This window comes from Laccaria bicolor, genomic scaffold (genome assembly GCF_000143565.1).
Source record: "Laccaria bicolor S238N-H82 LACBIscaffold_39 genomic scaffold, whole genome shotgun sequence".
NCBI lineage: Eukaryota > Fungi > Basidiomycota > Agaricomycetes > Agaricales > Hydnangiaceae > Laccaria > Laccaria bicolor.
In genome coordinates, this window is record NW_001889910.1 from 39,491 (window position 1) to 57,849 (window position 18,359).

Here is an 18,359-nt window from a genome sequence, read left to right on the forward strand (position 1 = left end):
TGGGCGCGGGATCTATATTGCACATATGTAGCCATCTCTCCTGTATAGGCTGTGCTAATGTATAAACAGCCTTGGAAAGAGTCCTGATGGTTTTTGACCTCAGCGCGACTGCTACTGCTCGACGCGTCCACTACTACTCAGAACGCACAACACTGAGGCCAGCGCGCCTATTCCAATGACGTCACTTCAAGCTTTTTCAAGGCGCGACCACGGTGTCGGCAATTCCCCGCAATTCCCAGCCCTACACTGCCTCACCTTAAAGCCCCTTGAAGCCACCAAATATAGGCATAATGCGCCTTAAGGTTGACATTAAACTTAATGTACATTACATTGCGGCAACACTAGTCCGAATGGTCCGGATTTTGGTTCCCAAAGGTGAGAAGAATGTCACGTGTATTCTTCAGTGTGTTCCCTAACATCGTCATTCTTCCCCCACCATCATGTCTACTGCATATGCATCCGCATCTCTACGTTCCGCTGGTGCTTTGTGTGACAATGTCTTCCCCTGTGTACCGCTGAATCCAAGAGTCCCCGACGGCCGCAAATCGAGTTTAGGTTTGAAGAATGGTCAAGGATCTTGGTTCATATTGTCTTACCGGTGAGTATACGTCTAAAATGTGTCGCATTCATTGCTAATGTTTGGGAATGCTTCGAAGTGATCTCCACCTCCTGGATCGCGTGCCGTTGAACTGAGACCTGGTACGTAGATTCTGCAACGTTCGCATGCAAGTTTGCTTAACATTTTCTCAAGCCGACGTAAGAAAGGACACCTTATCGTGACTGCCTCCATCTTCGAAGGTCGAGTTTGCATTTGTCTTTCACGAATGTATGTGCTTCACAAGGTATGCCATCTCGCATCATCCTTTGCCTTTAACCTAATCATCATACAGGATTTGTGTACTGCTAAGAGAGCCTGAGCGAGGCCGCTGTAACGCTATGCATTGGTACTACGGCGCAGGGATATGAGAAGCACGGGAGCGGGAGCAGGGTGTGGATAGGCCATGGGGAGGTTCTTGAGTGTGACGTCATGGGTCTGACAGGTGTGGGAGCAACTGCGACACGCGTTCGCTTCTCTTCATCTGCAACATCCATCTTGACAACTTTGCTGCCCTCTTCTGCTTTGGTTTTGGCTGTAAGTCTCAAACCACTCTCATCCCCACCAAATGCAGGTTCTAAACCAGTCAAATTTTTGATAGGGCTCGTCACGGAGGCCGGCTTCTCGAGAACACCACATTTGATTGTGTTTACGCCTTGGGGTAAGTTCCTTCAACATGTGCGGATGCACCTTTGACTCAAGGGTATGGGCAGAGAACACTTGGGCCATCCTCCTTGTATCACAAACCATCCAGCCGGATGCCTTCTGAACACAACAGCAGTGCCAGGCCAACGTCGACGTCCCCACCCGCTCAATCCACCAACGTTCCGATCTCAGACATAGTTCCCCATTATCCACCATCTCGCCCTTACTTTGGCGCATTCTATCCTCAGCCGACTAGATTGCCCTGCCGTCAAGTGTTCCAACAACACGTCTGCACATGCCAATCTCGACTGCCCCCCCACCACCTCTCCTCGAGGCTTGAAGCCAAATACGTCATAGGCCTATTTCAGTGTTCTCCCATCTGACGTTGATCGAGGGCCCTTCAGACGACACGGATGCATGGCTTCACTTTAGTGTGTGTAACCTTGGGGGATCAAGGTAGTGCGGACGATGGATTGATCGAGGTTCTCATCGTCGTTCGTGAATTCGTGGATTAGGTTACGAACATTTTTCAATGCCAAGGGACAAAGAGGGTGGATGTCGTTGACCTGCGGGGGGCCGAATGTATATGGAACCCAACTTTCTTTCTCGCATTTCCTCTCTGCCAACTTCTACAAGATCCTCCCCTCAACGACACGAGAGTCGCTCATCCCTCATATTCTCGTTATCCCTCCACCTTACCTATCCACGAGAAGGGTATATGATGGTGTTCTCGGCTCCATCGCAACATCAGCCACCCACCAACAAAGGGCGACCAGATGACTTTGAACTGGCGCAGGATTACACTGAGTTGCGCAAAAGAGAGAATTGGTGCCTTAGAGGGAGGTATGGCAGGCATGGAGGTTATATGGGCTGGGTGCGACGTGTATGGATGTGGATGTCGTGACTTTGGCTTTAATCTCTGGGAGCGCCACGCTGATTGATGGATCCTTCGATATGACAAGTACTGGAGACTTTAATATGTATGTAGTTTCGTGTAAACTAACTTAAGTGTCCATAGTAAGCTATTCCCCCAGAGCTGCCGTGGCCTTAGCACTCTTTGTTCGGCTTCGTTGAAGACCTTCGGGAAGAATGTGGGCTGCGTTAACCTCGTCGACCTTTCTGCGCTTAGTGGGCCGGCGGTGATCACCATCGGGTTTTGGAAGGATAGGCGCACTGAGCACGCCACTGCTGGATGTCAGCACTGGAGAGGAACTGAGGCCTGCCAAAGTACCAATAGACGACATGGTGTCGATGTTGGGATGAGAAGGGTACGGGGGCAAAACGAGCTGAGAGCTGTCTGCTATAAAATAGTCAGGCCTATTTTCCTGTACACCTATCGATAAGGCAGCTTCCATGAAGGCCTGTTCATAATCAATTGTTGCGCCGACATCCAGATTTGCCGAACCCAGAGCATTGACGTCCATGTTTTCGAAGTCAAAGTTGTCCATATTTGTGAAATCAAATTCATTGAAGTCAAAATCAAAGCCAGAACCGAAAGCGTTGGGACTGTTGATGGGAGGATGGCCATGGTCATAGTAATTGACTGGCATGTCGGGGAACAGACCAACTAGGACAAAGAGTTTTGGCGAATGCAATTTTGCATGCAAGGCAATGAATAACCCACCGGCGTTCTCATTCAAGCCGCAATTGTCCTCTTGACTATTGAGCATCGCAGTGAGTGACTCAACCAGCGATGTACTCTGTGTGTTTGTGTCATCTTTTTTAAGATGCGTGTCGCCTGGAGGAATTGTTGAGATAGATTCCTCCAATAAATCCACGTTGTTCCCTATATGAATAATATTGGTTGAATATTGGAATACCTACAGAGCAACGACGTACCAGGCCCCTCGGGTAGGTCTTTATCCACTGTCTTGCTTTTAACTGATAATGCTGGACGGCGCCCATGAACTTGAGCCCCACTTAAGCCATTGTCCTTGAGTTCCTGGATGGATTTGTTAACAACTTGCCGCCGATTTTTGTATCCTCGTCGCTTTTCCTTCTCTGCTTCGACTTGTTGCTGGAGGGCCTTGATTTCTTCCTTCCAATTGGCACTCTGATTATCTCGTAGCATCTGGATCTGCGCCTGAAGAGATTTATCTAGTTTTAACGAGTCAGCCTGCTGAGATGAAAGCATCTGAAGCTCGGTGGTGAACTCATCATGGTGAGCGAGTTTATCATCACGGTCCTTCTGTTTTGCATGACCCCAAGCCCGACGCTGGGTATTTAGGTGTTCCCTTTCAGACAGCCCATTCCAGCGCTTAGGCAGAACAGCATTCTGTTCCATCGCCTCAAGTTCATCAGCAACTTTATTGTCAAGTTCACATGCGCTGGAAGGGTAGATTAAATGATGACAAAAATTACACTTTGAAGGTACCTTGTGACAGCTTCGCCAATTTCCTTGCCTATGGATGTAACATCGTTTGTTCCCGAGTGACCACCTTCAACGAGATTGGAATGGTTGGGTGTCAAATTCCAGCTTGTACCATCCATCTTCGACAGGAAAGCATTGAGAGATGGCAAAAGCCATGGATTGTTGACTTTCTGTTGATACCAGTCTAAGCACATTAAGTGAGTGTGAACTTTTGGTGCAAATTTTTACCGGCTTACCTTGTACTGACTTATCTAAGGAATTCCGGCAGAATTCACGCCATTCTTGAATTTCATTGTGGCTCCGAAGTCCCATGAATCCTTTCAAACGGGCGATGGTTTCTCTGGATACTGTAGCTGGAAGTTTGTCGATGTTCCTTATGGACATAAGGATATGGAGGTAGTTGAGTTGAATGAAGTATGGTACGAACCTCTCGAAGTGAATGCAACAAGTCTTCAAGACAATCATCAACAATTCCAGTGCATTTCTTGGAACAGTTGATGTGGTCTCCGGCACATACTTTGCAACATATACTAGTAATTCATCACCTAATCCCTGCGCTTGTGGAGCTTCAGCATCTAAAATGATTGCTCGTAGGAGCGCCTTAGGATCGCCAGGAAAGAAAGCGAAGAACTTTAAAATTGATCCAGTAAGCTCAGGAATAATTTGAAAGAGCTTGGAAAACAGTCGACCAAAGGCATTCCGGGTATTCCTATCACAATAGAAGTGTGCCAGTGTTACACCTGGATTGGAAAAAATTTAGAGACACCTGGTGTTTGAAACAGCTCATTGATCAAAAAATTACTTACGGCGTTTGAAGCGATCCAAAAAACCGACAACTTCCCATTCATCGACATCACCTTTCACTCATTTGAAGGTATAGTCAATACAAAGATAAAGAACAGAGTGGAAATGTTTTGCAAGACGGGGATGCATTGTAATGACCCATTTTGCTTCAGGAGTAACCATGACTGCCTGGATGTAGCGTTTATCGGCAGAGAGCTTCGATTCACGTTGTATGTGTTCGTGTAGGAGGCCTTTATAAATCAGTGAGCTACCAATTGATATAATTGCTGTAAAATTATGCAAACCTTCCCAACCTAATCCCTTTGGATGGTCCTTCATTTTTTCTTTCCGAATTTCATCTCTTAATTTGCGGCGATCCATGTATGCAGGGGATGCGATTGGTAGAGACATGCTGTTGTAAATAGCAGATGTCGATGGCACTGGAATTCCTGAGGGGTAAATATCAAGTCAAACCTAAGAATCAGAATACTATACCATTGATCAGCTTGCGAACAGTGAGCCCACGCTTTCCAGCCGCACTGATTGCTTGCCTGAGTTGATCTTTCTCCCCGGTACTTGGCTTGGTCTTCGGATACATTGGGTGATTATGCGGGTTTCGCAAGTAAACGATTGCCTTGCGAATGGAAGCGTCAACAGGGATATAAATGGCCATACGAGTTGGGCATTTTCGTTCAATAATTTTTCCGTGTGAGATTTTGCCGTCTATAATGTGCGAGTACGCTAGGGAATTTTTATTTGGGATATATAGGTTGGACATGACTCTAGTTTACTCACGACACGCCTTCAACGCAACTCTTGGATGAACAGCCAAGACACAGGTCGCATTCACGTTAGACGCTGATACGGGTGAAACGTGTTCAACCGTATAAAATCTGATTTTCGCGATTTTACTGTTAAACGGTCTTCTCTGCAACTATACTACATACAGTTGTAATGATATAAAGAGTCTATGAACATACCCGGTTCAGTAGACTAAAAAGTGCACATGCGTCGAGTCTGAACATAGGACAAAGGCTTTGGAGCTGGCAGCAGTATGCGCCGTGACATTATACTTGGAGCCTACTAGGATTCACCCACCATGAAATAGAGTACAAAGAGACTCTAGAGTAAACCACCCAACGCAGGGAACAAGATTGCATTACTACCAAGGGTTTAGAAACATGAAATGGATTTTAATATGAAAAACTCGGTCTTTTATCTTGTGATAAATCTACCAAGACTTCTAGAGGATAAACTACATGTGGACATTATGAGATAATGTTCTACTACTAGAGAGACTATGTTACAACTATGTGGTATATGTACCGAGACCAAGCGTGGCTTGTGGCCATGTAGAACGTCGAGTACGGCAATTCCCGCGTACGCATCAAAGAGTGATGCGTCGTATCGTCCAAGACGCGTGATGCGCACACCTGGAAAGACATTAGGTAATCCATCCTGGAAACCCCCCTGATAATTAAGAAAGTCATTTGAAGCTCTTCGGAGTGCCATCCGATCTCCATATGATACAGAAACCGTGCCGAGGTATTTTAAATTAACGACCTCCGGAAATAAAGAAGCCGGCAGTGTGTCTGCATACGTATCACACGCATCAGCACGCCCATCACTGAAATGACACGATATGTCAAATTAGTAGCCGAGACCATGATAAAGAAGCATGCGGAACCGGTCCGGACTAGATATAATTAAAACCGGATTGTTCCGCGTACACATCAAACACTGATGCGTTGACAAAGAAAAGATACTAACACTACAAAGTCTGTAGTGTACCACAAGAGAGACACTACAAACTATACCACACAATCATTAAAAGCTATTTGTATTTCGGACCGATATATAACCGTAGAAAACACATGTAAAAGCGTAGATAGGGGTTTTGGAGTATATAAGGAGCGCACTAGCAGGTCAAAAGGGAAGCAATCGTCCCCCGTTGACCAGCTAGTTGCACTCCAAGTAGAGACTTAGGAGGTGGACAGTTGTAATCAATTAAAGGAGATTTCTTCGTGGTCAGAAAAGTACAGTGTGAACGAAGCCAGCGTGCTTGGGAGTCAGCTTACTTGGAGACTTGAATAAGAGGTTTTTAAGCACAGTATCATTCAGACGAGACAGCGTACTCGTACCCTTTGTTTTGGAGCGTAGTGACATAATAAAAACTCAAGGGAGTTATAAAAGTCCGATAAATTCGTGTTTCGTGTCAATAAAGAAGTCTGTGTGCGAGAACTTTACATTTGAGCAACCAGGATCCCTGAAAGACATACTTTGTTCTATTAAACTATTCTAATACCACACCCAATAATAAAACCCGGTTTTATTACGAAAACTCTTGAGACTTAAACCTAAGAAGACAAAAGTGGTATTTCTTAATACCAAAGGCCCTCGAACTCTTGCACCGAGATTGTGATAGTGTGTGTGTGTGTGTGTGTGTGAGTGTTAGGTGTATAGGGTTTTCCCCCGATGCGCTTGATCCTTGTTTGCGTGTTTCGCACTTTCACGTTCATCCCCGTGCAAAGTGTATCAACGCAATATTTAATGGCAGCACCCCATCATTATCCATAACCTTAGCCAGTATATCTTCATCAACGTTCGAAGGGATGGGGAGGTACCGATGGTCATCACGTTCATTATACTTCCACGCCGAGCAACCAATGAAATACTCCTTCCCATATTTTGAGCGTCCCTTCGAAGGCAATAAGTTAATGATAAGAACAGGAGATCCGAGAACCTGGACACACCGAGGCCATTTTTCGCATGACAGGCTTTCCGGTGCATGGAACCTTGCACTTGAGCTTTTGTACCTCGGCATAAAACCTGTTGGTCACAAATCAGATGTTTTGAAGCCAATTCACAAACAATTCTCACCTCGAAACGATGTTCGCTTCCTCCAGTGCCTCACGAGAATTAGCGTCAAGCTCACAATACCAGAGCTCTCGCATCTCGTGAGGATCAGGCTCATAACGCTCACAGTCTTCAAGGATTTCCTGATCAAAATGTTCACACATATCAACGCCGTTGCAGTGAAGGTATGCGCGGCGGCAGTGGACACTTTCTGCGGGGTCATTGTCATCAAACCCAAAGACGTAGACTTCCCCAGCAGAGCGACCAGCTGACCCTCCCCAGGAGTCTTGATCCTGCATGGAATGAAAAGAGTGAATTATCTGGGTGAAGGCTAGCGTTAAGACATACCTCAGCTCGAATTAGAGCATCAATTGAATATTCATCACCATTGGGCTTCCGCGGAAGGCTGTCCAGTGCCGAAAGATCGACAAGTGTGGCTGAGTTGTTCCGGGGAACTGTCCACGTTGATGGTAGTGAGGTAATAGTTGATATTGAGTTGACAGTGAGTTTCGAGGTGAGTTTGACGGGATCAGAGGGCTTCGGCCAGGTGTCTGTGGGTATCCTGGCTTTTCCTTTCGAAGATTTACCCTTAACGGTTGTGATACCTGCTGAGGAAACATGCGGGAATTCAATCTCTGGGGAGATTGAGCGTGAACCTGTGGTAATTAGACGGTAAACTAAGGGTATGACCTACGAAGGACAAAAATTCACGTTTAATAGCTTGAGGGATTTCTTCTCGTTCCTTCTGTTCCCTTTTAACAATGTGACTCGCAACAACCAGTGAGTTCTGGCACATTTCACCTTCATCATCGTCCGAGTCCGAAATGACGATGACATCAGGAGAGCTCGCAGTTATGGAGTACACAGACGAGGTTGCCCGTGATGAGGGGGGATAGTGTGGTAGAATCCTCTCATTGTCTGAGCTCAAGTCTGCTGTCTCAGACATACACGAGGGAGGGCTATTAATAGAAGATTAATTCAACAAAAGCATCGGATATGCAGAGGTACTAACCGTGAAATAGACGAGGATGTATACGATGACATCCGGGAAGATGGACGTGACCCCACTTCCTTTACTCCTTCCCTAAACCAGAGCATCCACGCTTCAAATGCCACTGGACGAATCCAGTCATGGAAGTTGTCGGTTGAGAAGTAGTCCTTCTTGGCGTACGCTGGTGTCGTAATCTGTGAAACACATTGAGGTAGTGGGAATTTTATTACTATGATGCTTACAACGTCTCGAAATTGCTTGATATCGCGTGCAGTCGCACCGTCGATAAGTGCTTGTGCATGGCCAGTATCCTGGCTTAGATCCTTCGAGTTTTTGAGCCATGTTTCATAGAGTTCATAGCCGGAAAGTGTCGTCCAGTTCTCATGGCAATCAAGGGAGAAAAATGGTTGATGAGATTGATCAGCGAGGGCGGGTTGGAAGGCCTTGAGAAGATACTTAAGGGGACAGTCTATATATGGATAATGAACTCACAAAGTCACGATACCGGCGGAGTTTGGACAAAGAAACATCGGTGAGGTTTATCATAGGCATCATTGGGAGCGCCTGTGGCGGCTAGCTCAACCGTGAGTGGTGGTGGGGGTTGCGAAGGTTTTTTTCAAATTAAAATTTTCTTGGGACACAAATGTTCCGTCCACAAATGTTCTGCCTAACAATTCTTGAGCAGGTGGTCGGACATTGAAATGTCAGGCGCCTATGCCGATCCCACTATCAGTACTGTATCCCACTATCACAACACAATCACACTCTTCCCTTTCCAATCACACTTTCCCCTTTTCAATCCCACTATCATCGTTTCGATCCCACTCTTTGTGCATCAATCCCACTCTTCTTGTATATACTCAGCTGAAACAGTCCAAAATGTCAAGTTGTTCAATAAAGAAGCCTCCTGAGATCAAAGAACCAGTACTGTCGCATTTCATTCAATTCGACGGTCACGCATCACAGTGCCCTTCAAATTGCTGAAATGTCACCATGGTCACGTAGATTTTTGTAAGGTGTCGAAATCATCTGGCGCTCATGTGATAAATGTCGAAATTTTTCGTGGCCTGCAGCGCTAAATGGTCGAAAATTTGCGCAAATTTTCGGCTTGTCACGGCGAATTTGTGTGGTTGTCGAAAGCAAAATTTCGACAGGCCTCAAACTATCACACATCACGGGCCCTGTCGAATTGAATGAAATGCTACAGTATGTTGCATAGAAATATAAGGTTGCACACTGAAAGATATGGCACAACTAATAAAACATTACTTAGACTGAAGCCGACATCAGACAAGATGGAACCATGGTATGTCCTCATTCAATTGTGAGAGGTTCAGTAGGACTCCCAAACTACTTCAAAAGACGTAAACACAGTCGAGCATGCAAGGAGAATAAGCAAAAGAAAGTGGCAAGAGAAGCTTTCGCAAAAACCCAGGCCAAAGCATGTCAGTTTTTCATGCTGCGAGAAACCACAGTCCTTGCAGTGCTGGGCCTCTGCCTAGTCTGCTGAAAATTTACTTGTCAAGCCTCAGACCTCAAGCTCAAGCTCAAGGCCAGCAACTATACTCTCGGCCTTGGGCTGGCAGGTGGGACTAGCACCTATATCAATATTGCCCACCCCCTCACATTTCCATCATGTCAAATCTTGTGTCCAAAAGCTGCTGCATTGTTGACAGAGTTGCGTGCATGCATTGACGGACTCCCAGGCTTGTGCTGTGATGATCATAGACATGATGATGTAATGTTTCTATATTTGGAAATATATTCCCACCCTTAGTTAGTTAGTTTAGAAAAAAATTCAACCCTATAGGATTAAAAAAAATCTTGGACTCCCCTTGCTAGTAGATCTTGCATTATTCGACTCGCCCGCAGATGATTTCAAGAAATTGGAAATACTTACTCACCTCCGAATTTCATCCTCTTTGGAAAGATGAGAAGCAAAGAAAAGCTTTGGAAGAATTTCTCTCCCGAATTATGGAAACGACGCGCACACGTGACAGAACTGGCTGACTAGAGGCGAGTTTTCGATCTCGCCCTTCTTCCTTAACTACCACCATCTTCTCTGTTTTTTCTTCTCCTTTTCTAGCCTCCCTCCTCCTCGCTGTTCTCTTCGTCCTCAAGACACTATACCCTAACGACATAGCGCCTATTTAACGACATCTTTACCTAATCCTCGACGACGACCACATGAAGAACTTTTACGCCCACAATCTATTCGCTCTCGCCCTCGCCGTTCCAGCCACCATCGCCCAGCAACAGGCACCCCAACCACAACAACCCGCTCATCATGGAGTTCCAGGCACTTTTGAGATCCTCGGTAAGAGTCTCGTCAATGCACAGCAGGTCAGTAACTCGACGATGCATGCAAACACGCCTTTACTCAATTCCGCGTAGATGTTTCTTGGATCTTTCGATAAGGTCTATATCACCGACAGAGCTGAGAACAATCCCGGTCAGATCAATGGTCATCCTGCTTGGGCGCAAGGTCAGCCACCTTTTTTGCGCGCATACACTATCTGACCTCGCGCTAGAGTGGGATCTCCGCAATAATGACCAGCACGCCATGGAGGTTGTGACCAACTCGTTTTGCGCGGTACGCTCTTTGGTCATTTGGTTTGCGCGTGTGTGGCTGATGCTTTCTTTAGGGTGGTGGCGTGATGGGAGACGGGACTTGGTCCATCGTCGGTGGGAATCAAGCTGTGACGTATGGCGGGATGACGGCTGATCGCCAGGATGGAGGAGGGCCATACAATGATCTCGATGGCCGCAACTCGTGAGTCTATCATCTTATCAAGTCGGTCTGTTCTGATCAAGGCCTGTCATAGTGTTCGTCTGCTCTCTAAAGGTCCTGATGGCAATATGCAGTGGTCCATCTCGCCTACTGCGATTGATCAAAGATGGTACCCCACAGTGTGAGTACTCGTTAGACACTCCAATGGGATTACTGACCGGCCTCGTAGGGAGACTCTTGAGGATGGAAGCTTCATTATCGTACGTCGCTCCGTTAATTGTAATTTATTCCAGCTGATAACTCCATCCAGATCGGTGGTTGCAGGACCGGAGGATTCGTCAACGACCCAGGACAGAACAACCCCACGTACGAGTTCTACCCATCCAGAGGCCAACCCTTCCGCTCCCCTTTCCTTGAAAACACCCTCCCGACCAACCTCTTCCCGCTCACCTGGCTCCTTCCCTCTGGAAAGCTGCTGATACAATCTAACTGGCAAACCATCCTAATGGATTACAAGACAGCGGTACGGACCTATCCTGCTAGCGCTGGCACCACCATGATGCCTCTTACTCCGAACAACAATTACACGGCGACTATCATGTTTTGTGGCGGTTCCAACGTTCCAACTGACCAGTAAGCTCCTTTCCGCGTTCACGGCACTGGGCGTCCCTAAGGTGAACGATTTAGGTGGCGCGCCCCTGGCTTCAACGCGAGGAGACCCCGACTTCTGCTTCGTGCGTCCAGATCATCCCCGACGTTGCAGGAAAATACCGAGATGTAGATCCCCTCCCGGAGCCGCGTGTGCTCACAAGCTTGATCCTCCTCCCCGATCAAACAGTCTTGGCTCTCAATGGTGCGCGAAAGGGTACGTGTACGCGTTGAGGGCTCTCATCGTCAACGCTGATCTGCTATATATAGGCACTGCTGGCTACGGAAACGATACTTGGGCTGTCGGCCAGTCGTATGCGGACGATCCGGTTCTGACCCCGCTCATCTACGATCCCAAGGCAGTAGCAGGAAAACAATGGTCGAGCGATGGTTTTTCTCCCAGTACCGTTGCTAGGATGTATCATTCGTCGGCAACCCTCCTTCCTGACGGTGATTATTAGAATCGTTTCCTTTGGAGTTCTCCGACTGATTTTTTTTCAGGCTCGGTATTCATCTCTGGTTCAAATCCCAACTCTGATTGGTCCGATCTTCCCGAGCTGCAATACCCGTCCGAACATCGCACCGAGCGCTTCTTCCCCAAGTATTATAACATGAGGCGTCCTCAGCCCAAAGGTCTGATCGCTCAGTTTTCGTATGGTGGGCCATCTTTCGATATCAGCTTGGATTCCGCCGATCTGTTCGGCGACGTCGCCAATGTGGTTGGGGCCACGGTCGTCCTTATCAAAACCGGATTTTCGACCCACGCTATTGTACGTGCTTCTCTCTTTGATTCTGATATAATTGCTAACACACCCTGTCACACAAGAACATGGGCCAACGTCTCCTTCAGCTCCAATCTACCTACACCGGGTTCAGCAACAACACTGCCGTTCTCCATGTCGCACAGCTCCCTCCTAACCCTGCCATCATCGCCCCCGGCCCCGCGTGGTTGTTCGTCGTTGTCAACGGCGTCCCTTCCGTCGGCGTTCAGGTGATGCTCGGCTCCGGGAAGATTGAGACACAGCCTACATTGCCTGCAACGATCCTGCGTGATTCCTCGATGGTCAAGGCGGTGGACGACGATGTGACCTCTTCGGCAAATAACGGCACCAAGGCTAGCGCTGGGGTCCGCATGTGCGTAGGGGATGGTGGGCTTCTTGCGTGGCTGGTGGTCGGTTTTGCGCTCTTGCTGGGATGGTAGGCCAAGCCTCTTTTACAGCGTTGAGGTATACGGACTATTTATTTCATTCTTTTGATTTACCTTACTTCACGACTAATATTTTACGGCCACGATTATGATTAGATGACTACATTATTACTATTTATCGACTGCATATACCATACCAGGAGACTTTCTATTACTATATTATTCTCTACTATTGAATTAGTGACCCTGCCAGTCAGCACCTTTTGAGAAGTGGCTGTTGTTGAGGAGGTTGAAAGGAACTTGCGCCACGTACTGTAGTTGGTGAACTTCCGGATTCAACACACCCAGACACTATGGCATATATACATCATTTACTATCACAAATACCGAAGCACCGTCCAGATTGCTCTTCAAAACACTCAAAATCTACTTATGAACGCAGTTTGCGTCCGAGCATCCGTTACTATCTGCGACTACACACTTCCAAGAATAGACAGCAGCAAACTATACAAAAAAAATCTGTGAGCTTGATCATGTGGAAGGAATTCAAAGGTACTGACGCTCGTCATGTCATTCCAGCCATCATAGTCGACGCAAGCTTCGCAATTGTTGGCGGTGCACGAGTCCGTGGTGTACAGGAAGCAAACGTCCCCTTGATTGGCGAAAGACGAGAAGAGATTGGTTTGGAAATGGTCTGGGACGGCCTATGATATTTATACAGTGAGATTCTGACGGATAAAAATGAAAATCTTGACTTACGTTACAAGTCCCTACTGCGGCTTCGTAGGCATAACAATTACCAGTGCGGGAGGTTCCGTCGCACAGAATAATGGCGCTTTGACCGGGAGGAAGAGGATCACGGGGAAGCAGATTCAATAGCTCACGCTTGGTGGCTTCGTCGACCGTCGCAAGGGATCGAGCTCGGACAACGGAAGAGGCAAGCGCGTTGACGGTGAACGTGTTCAAGGAAAGAGCAAGGCTGATGAGGGGAAGGAGTTTCATGGTGTGTATGTATGAGAATTCGAGTTGGTGTTTGGGGCTTGGAGAGTTTGGGGGTGCGTCGCCTTGATTTTATACCTGTAGAGCCTGCTAAATATTTGTACCCTTTTCCAGTTGTGCGGGGTGTTGAGTTTGATAAATATCTTGGTTGGGATTTAGACAGCTCCGTGCATGAATTGATATTTGCTAAAAAAAGGGTATCGTACGTCAGAGTCACTGCCTTATTATCCAAATGGGTGGTTCACATTACCAGGGAGGAGGAGGCAAACAGGAATTCATTTTGCCATCGTCATCGGAGGCTCAAATTTTTGATACGAACAAAGGGAACCGCGGATTGGTTACCATCTGGCTGATTTAATGGAAAGGTAGCGAATAAGATTCTTGTCTCGAGTCCACTGTCGGTCCGGAATGCATCTACGGCGCTGGAGATTAAAGCACAAGTTGGGCAAAAGCGTGTCCAAAATGCGTGGAGACGTGTAGGCAGCAGTGGCAATCAGAATTTCGAGCATGGGCAGTCACCTGGACTTGGTTAAAATATTGTCCGGCGCAGCGTCGCCGGTTGTGTGAATTCGACGTACTCCTTTATCATTCACGTTGCATTCCCATCTCCACAGTCATACACGCCAAGAACTTGCCAAGACCAGGACGCTACTGAAGGTATCGATTTTTATCGCTTCTTCACAGTTATCAATAGACCCAGCATCACAACGGATGGGCATGAAGACTGGGTTTGGAGCTAAATCTAAAAGGTTACTTCATGCACGACCTTGCCTTTCAGATTCTTCTTAGCCGCGCCCAGATGGTCCGAGGTCCCGTAGAGTAGGGTTCCGCTTTGGGGCGACTGGCGACGACGACGAGGCGGTGTGGAGACATAGATGCTATGCGATAACGGGATGAAGGTGCGATGACGAGGGAAAGTGGTCGCAAAAACAACTGTCGACTACCTCTGAGCCCTGGGCAAGAATGCTGTCTATGTTGTTCCAGTAACACGCATCCGTTGATATATCCTCCTTGAAGAGACGGGGAGAGCCGATATCTGTCATAGTGGGGAGCTACGAATGTCGAGGCGACAGCTAGTGAGAGGCGACGACGAAGTTGCGTTGGGAAGGAGGAAGGGGTTAACTAGTAGAGAACGATTGGTAAGTGCCCTTCAGCCGTGCCTTTCCAGCTGACATACCTATACCCTCCTTCTCGCACCGGCGCTCGAGGTTTCACGTGAAATACAGTCAGTTCCAAGTAATACCCGCAACGACAGACGAGCTTGATGACAGAGGCGAAAGTAGCGTAACCCTGGGGACTAGAACCAAATATTATATGCCAGTTCCTGCATGCCGCGTTGTTTGCGTGAGTAAAGAAGAATGGTAATACCAAAGACCTATTCACATTCTTAATTGGCGTTCATCATGTGGTTAATCTCTCTGAAGAGGAGGCGATAAGCATTAAGTTGAGGAAGGAGAGAAAAGGAAACGTGCCTTCCATAGATGAGGTGCCGCTCTCGGTATATACTAGGGCCAACCACTCGCCATCGTTTCTGACGGCGACGAGCACCCAACAAGCGAAGGGCTGCTATATGTGGCCCGGTGGTCCGTCCGTCCAGTGTAGCCCTGAATGTGAAGGGCGCAGTTCTGCTGGAGAAATAGATCAGAAATGGGTCTAGTGCCAATGAGACGGGGGGGCAGAAATCACTACACCCTCGCATGCAGATTTGTTCCCCGCCGAGTCTGTGGCTGGTGGTTTCAAAACCTTCCACGTATTCCCCGTTCCAAAGCAGTCTGTGAAGTCAAGCTGAAGACGTAGCCGCATCCTGTCGTTAGGCATGATTCGGCTTTGTAGCCCTATAGCCTATCAGGAAAACATGAGCAGGACGGACAAGAGTCGACACACACACACAGAAATGAGACACGACACACCTGATGGAGAACGACACACCTGTCCAATGTTCAACACATTTGATGGCAAATGTCGGTCACTTCAAGTTGCTCAGGAAGGTGTGTCGAATCTTATCCGCGTGATACCATACTATCTCGATTGATTCCGCCCTTTTTGGATTATCAGAAAATGAAAATTTGATGTGTGACGGAAATTAGCTATGTATCATACACCAAAGATTCTGTGGTTAAGTCAAAATCTGCCTCTCCATGCTCAAGTAAAATTTAGGATTATATGTTTTATTCCTTAAACTACTTACTATACAAAGTTATACATAAATTCTAAGAGAGGGAGCAACCTCGCGACCCCGGAATGTACGCACCAAGAATCCTCACTGTCGACGGCCTAGTATCGGCGCATCTGGGTGTCAGGATGTAGTCTCGGTGGCCGTGGTCGGGCGGGACGCAGTGGTGGCCTCGTCGCAAAGGGCGCTGGCGTTTTCGCTGTCATTCGGGGTTGGTTAGTGGGGAGGCGTGGGGTACACACCTGGCTGCACGGTGGGTGCCGTATCCCCTGTTGGTTTGCCAAGTGGCACTGGGTCCTCGTCGATGGGCCTCAGCGCTGGATTCTGTCTGTGCAGGCATTTTCATGGGCCGATTCCGTCAGCGTGGGTGGTTTATCCTGGGCGCTGGGTTGTTGCCGTTGGTAGATGGGCGGTTTTGTGGGTGTTTTCATGGGCGATTAGTCGTAATCCGAGGGTTGGGTTTGCGAGAGGGGGTTGAATTGGGGGCGGTGGTCGCGTTTGCCGTGGCACAGGGTGTGGGAGGTGATGGTGGTGGGTTGTTAGCAAAAATCCGGGGCTGAACAAAGTGGAAACCACCTGAAAGAGCCCATGACCGTTCTCTTGGTCCTTGTCAGCCATAGCGAGGGTGCAAGATGGGCAGGAAGAGAGCGAGGGGGGTGGTGGGGCACAGGCAAGCAAATGGCGGTGGTGGTGATGAGAAAGCGGTCGTGACCAAGTCGTCACAGCGATCATCACGCTCGTAACTTGTGGCGAAGTTTCGAATTTATGCACGGCACACTCGAAAATGCGAAATCACGAAGAACGACACATTGTTACCAGGTGTGTCGCTTCTCACATGATGTGTCCTACTCCTCATCTCTGTGTGTGTGTCTCCTCTTGTATATCCTCAAACATGAGGGTTGTCTTTGTTCATATATCGTGAACCAAGGTACAACTTCACATATCGAAGTCTGTCTAGGAGAGACTATTGTCTTTGGGGATCTTTGGGGTCTTTGGAAAGACCTAAAGACTCCAAAGACATAAAGACTGCACATCTTTCGGGAGACAGGTACATTTTCTTTCAAAGACATGGTCATCTTTGAGGGACCATCGACAATCTTTCAAAGATGAACACAGAGCTTTGTGAAGACCGTCTTTGGCTTCATAAGATATCTTTACACGTCTTTCACTCATGCTTATCATACCACAGATGCACTAAAATTAGTGTTGCCGAAGTTCAGTTCAGTCCAGTTCTTCACCTCTTTTTGAGAACTGAGAACTGAACTGATGACCTCCAGGCAGAACTGAGGACCGAACAGGACTGAACTGGTAAGAACCGTTCTTCCCTGTTCAGTTCTGTTCAGTTCTCCGTTCGAACTGCCGAACTGTCAAAAATTCGGCAGAAAGTTGGTTTGTACCACCACCTAGAGGTTTTGCGACCGCTTACCTTGCGCTTACCGTGACGGTGCACCGCAAGTTGTCGAACATCAAACACAGTACGTCTTGGAGCGCGTCGAGGACGTCGCTGGAGAACGTTTGAAACAACCAGCAGTTAATTGTTTGTTTGTTCGTGCATTACTTACTCTCTCTCCACTAGTGTTTGAAAGTCCGGTTAGGTTAGGTTATTGGGTGCCCAGGGGCTCTAACCGAGACCGAGACCGGTTAGGGTTCGTTCCCAGACCCAAAATAACCTAACTGGACCGAAGATAACCGATGAAAACCGGTTAGTTGCGGTTACTAACCAGTTAGGACCGAAAAAATAGAAAATCGATTAAAACGGCGTATATTTCTCATATTCCTTGCAGTAAACATTATTGCCATGCGTCGTAGCTTTAAAACAAGCCCAAGAACGCTAAATTCGGTGAAGAATTGACAATTTTATAATAATATTCTTGAAAGCCTACTATTTTAGCCAATAATTTAGAGATTTGACCATAACTCTGTCAGATTTTTAGCGTTTCTCATGCTTTTAGATGCGTTTTGAAGGGGTAAAATAGGGTCGGTTGTAACCGGTCATAACCGGTTTTTTAACGGTTAGTTAACCGCAAAATAACCGGTTATTTCATTTCCAGAATTGACTAACCACTAACCGCGGTCCGGTTTTTTTGCGGTTAGGTCCGGTCTGGTCTCGGTTATTTTCCAGTTAATTAACCTAACTTCCAAGCACTACTCTCCACCAACTAGTACTACACCTTTTGACGAAATCGTCTGCAGCTCAGCAGACAGCGGCAAATTGACCTACTGGTACGGCAAGCACCAACTCTTCACCACCCTCTCCCAGCCCATATCCATCGTCAACCTCAACTCCGCAAATGACAATATATCCTACCCATGCGCCCTCCCACCCCGTTTCGCCGCCTTGAACATGGCCATGATATCATTAGCCGAAGACTACAGCCTCGTTGGATTCAAAACTCTCGCAGTCGAGGACCCAACCCCCC

General features: G+C 47.4%; 5 protein-coding genes across 5 annotated transcripts; 1 reads left to right on the forward strand and 4 right to left on the reverse strand.

The window, feature by feature from the left end:
* Positions 1 to 440: 440 nt before the first annotated feature.
* Positions 441 to 1,755, forward strand: LACBIDRAFT_332142 (uncharacterized protein; the record flags this gene model as incomplete). The annotated part of the gene is made up of 5 exons (XM_001886587.1): positions 441 to 598; positions 752 to 826; positions 1,041 to 1,132; positions 1,197 to 1,256; positions 1,673 to 1,755. 5 exons carry the CDS (start codon positions 441 to 443, stop codon positions 1,753 to 1,755), a joined length of 468 nt encoding a protein of 155 aa, XP_001886622.1.
* A 507-nt stretch (positions 1,756 to 2,262) lies between these two features.
* LACBIDRAFT_332143 (uncharacterized protein) lies at positions 2,263 to 6,061 on the reverse strand (the record flags this gene model as incomplete). Its single annotated transcript, XM_001886656.1, has 13 exons — positions 2,263 to 3,026; positions 3,080 to 3,567; positions 3,615 to 3,795; positions 3,848 to 3,964; positions 4,039 to 4,061; positions 4,129 to 4,351; positions 4,418 to 4,474; positions 4,700 to 4,843; positions 4,890 to 5,117; positions 5,190 to 5,328; positions 5,375 to 5,387; positions 5,779 to 5,827; positions 5,995 to 6,061. 13 exons carry the CDS (start codon positions 6,059 to 6,061, stop codon positions 2,263 to 2,265), a joined length of 2,493 nt encoding a protein of 830 aa, XP_001886691.1.
* Positions 6,062 to 6,909: 848 nt separating this feature from the next.
* Positions 6,910 to 8,793, reverse strand: LACBIDRAFT_332144 (uncharacterized protein; the record flags this gene model as incomplete). Its single annotated transcript, XM_001886657.1, has 8 exons — positions 6,910 to 7,092; positions 7,148 to 7,223; positions 7,275 to 7,543; positions 7,599 to 7,883; positions 7,945 to 8,209; positions 8,263 to 8,435; positions 8,484 to 8,696; positions 8,734 to 8,793. 8 exons carry the CDS (start codon positions 8,791 to 8,793, stop codon positions 6,910 to 6,912), a joined length of 1,524 nt encoding a protein of 507 aa, XP_001886692.1.
* A 4,134-nt stretch (positions 8,794 to 12,927) lies between these two features.
* On the reverse strand, positions 12,928 to 13,769 carry LACBIDRAFT_332146 (uncharacterized protein; the record flags this gene model as incomplete). The annotated part of the gene is made up of 6 exons (XM_001886658.1): positions 12,928 to 12,938; positions 12,960 to 12,975; positions 13,081 to 13,118; positions 13,198 to 13,240; positions 13,328 to 13,471; positions 13,527 to 13,769. The coding sequence occupies 6 exons, from the start codon at positions 13,767 to 13,769 to the stop codon at positions 12,928 to 12,930; spliced, it is 495 nt and encodes a 164-aa protein (XP_001886693.1).
* A 1,502-nt stretch (positions 13,770 to 15,271) lies between these two features.
* On the reverse strand, positions 15,272 to 15,584 carry LACBIDRAFT_308163 (uncharacterized protein; the record flags this gene model as incomplete). Its single annotated transcript, XM_001886659.1, has 2 exons — positions 15,272 to 15,394; positions 15,444 to 15,584. 2 exons carry the CDS (start codon positions 15,582 to 15,584, stop codon positions 15,272 to 15,274), a joined length of 264 nt encoding a protein of 87 aa, XP_001886694.1.
* Positions 15,585 to 18,359: the final 2,775 nt, after the last annotated feature.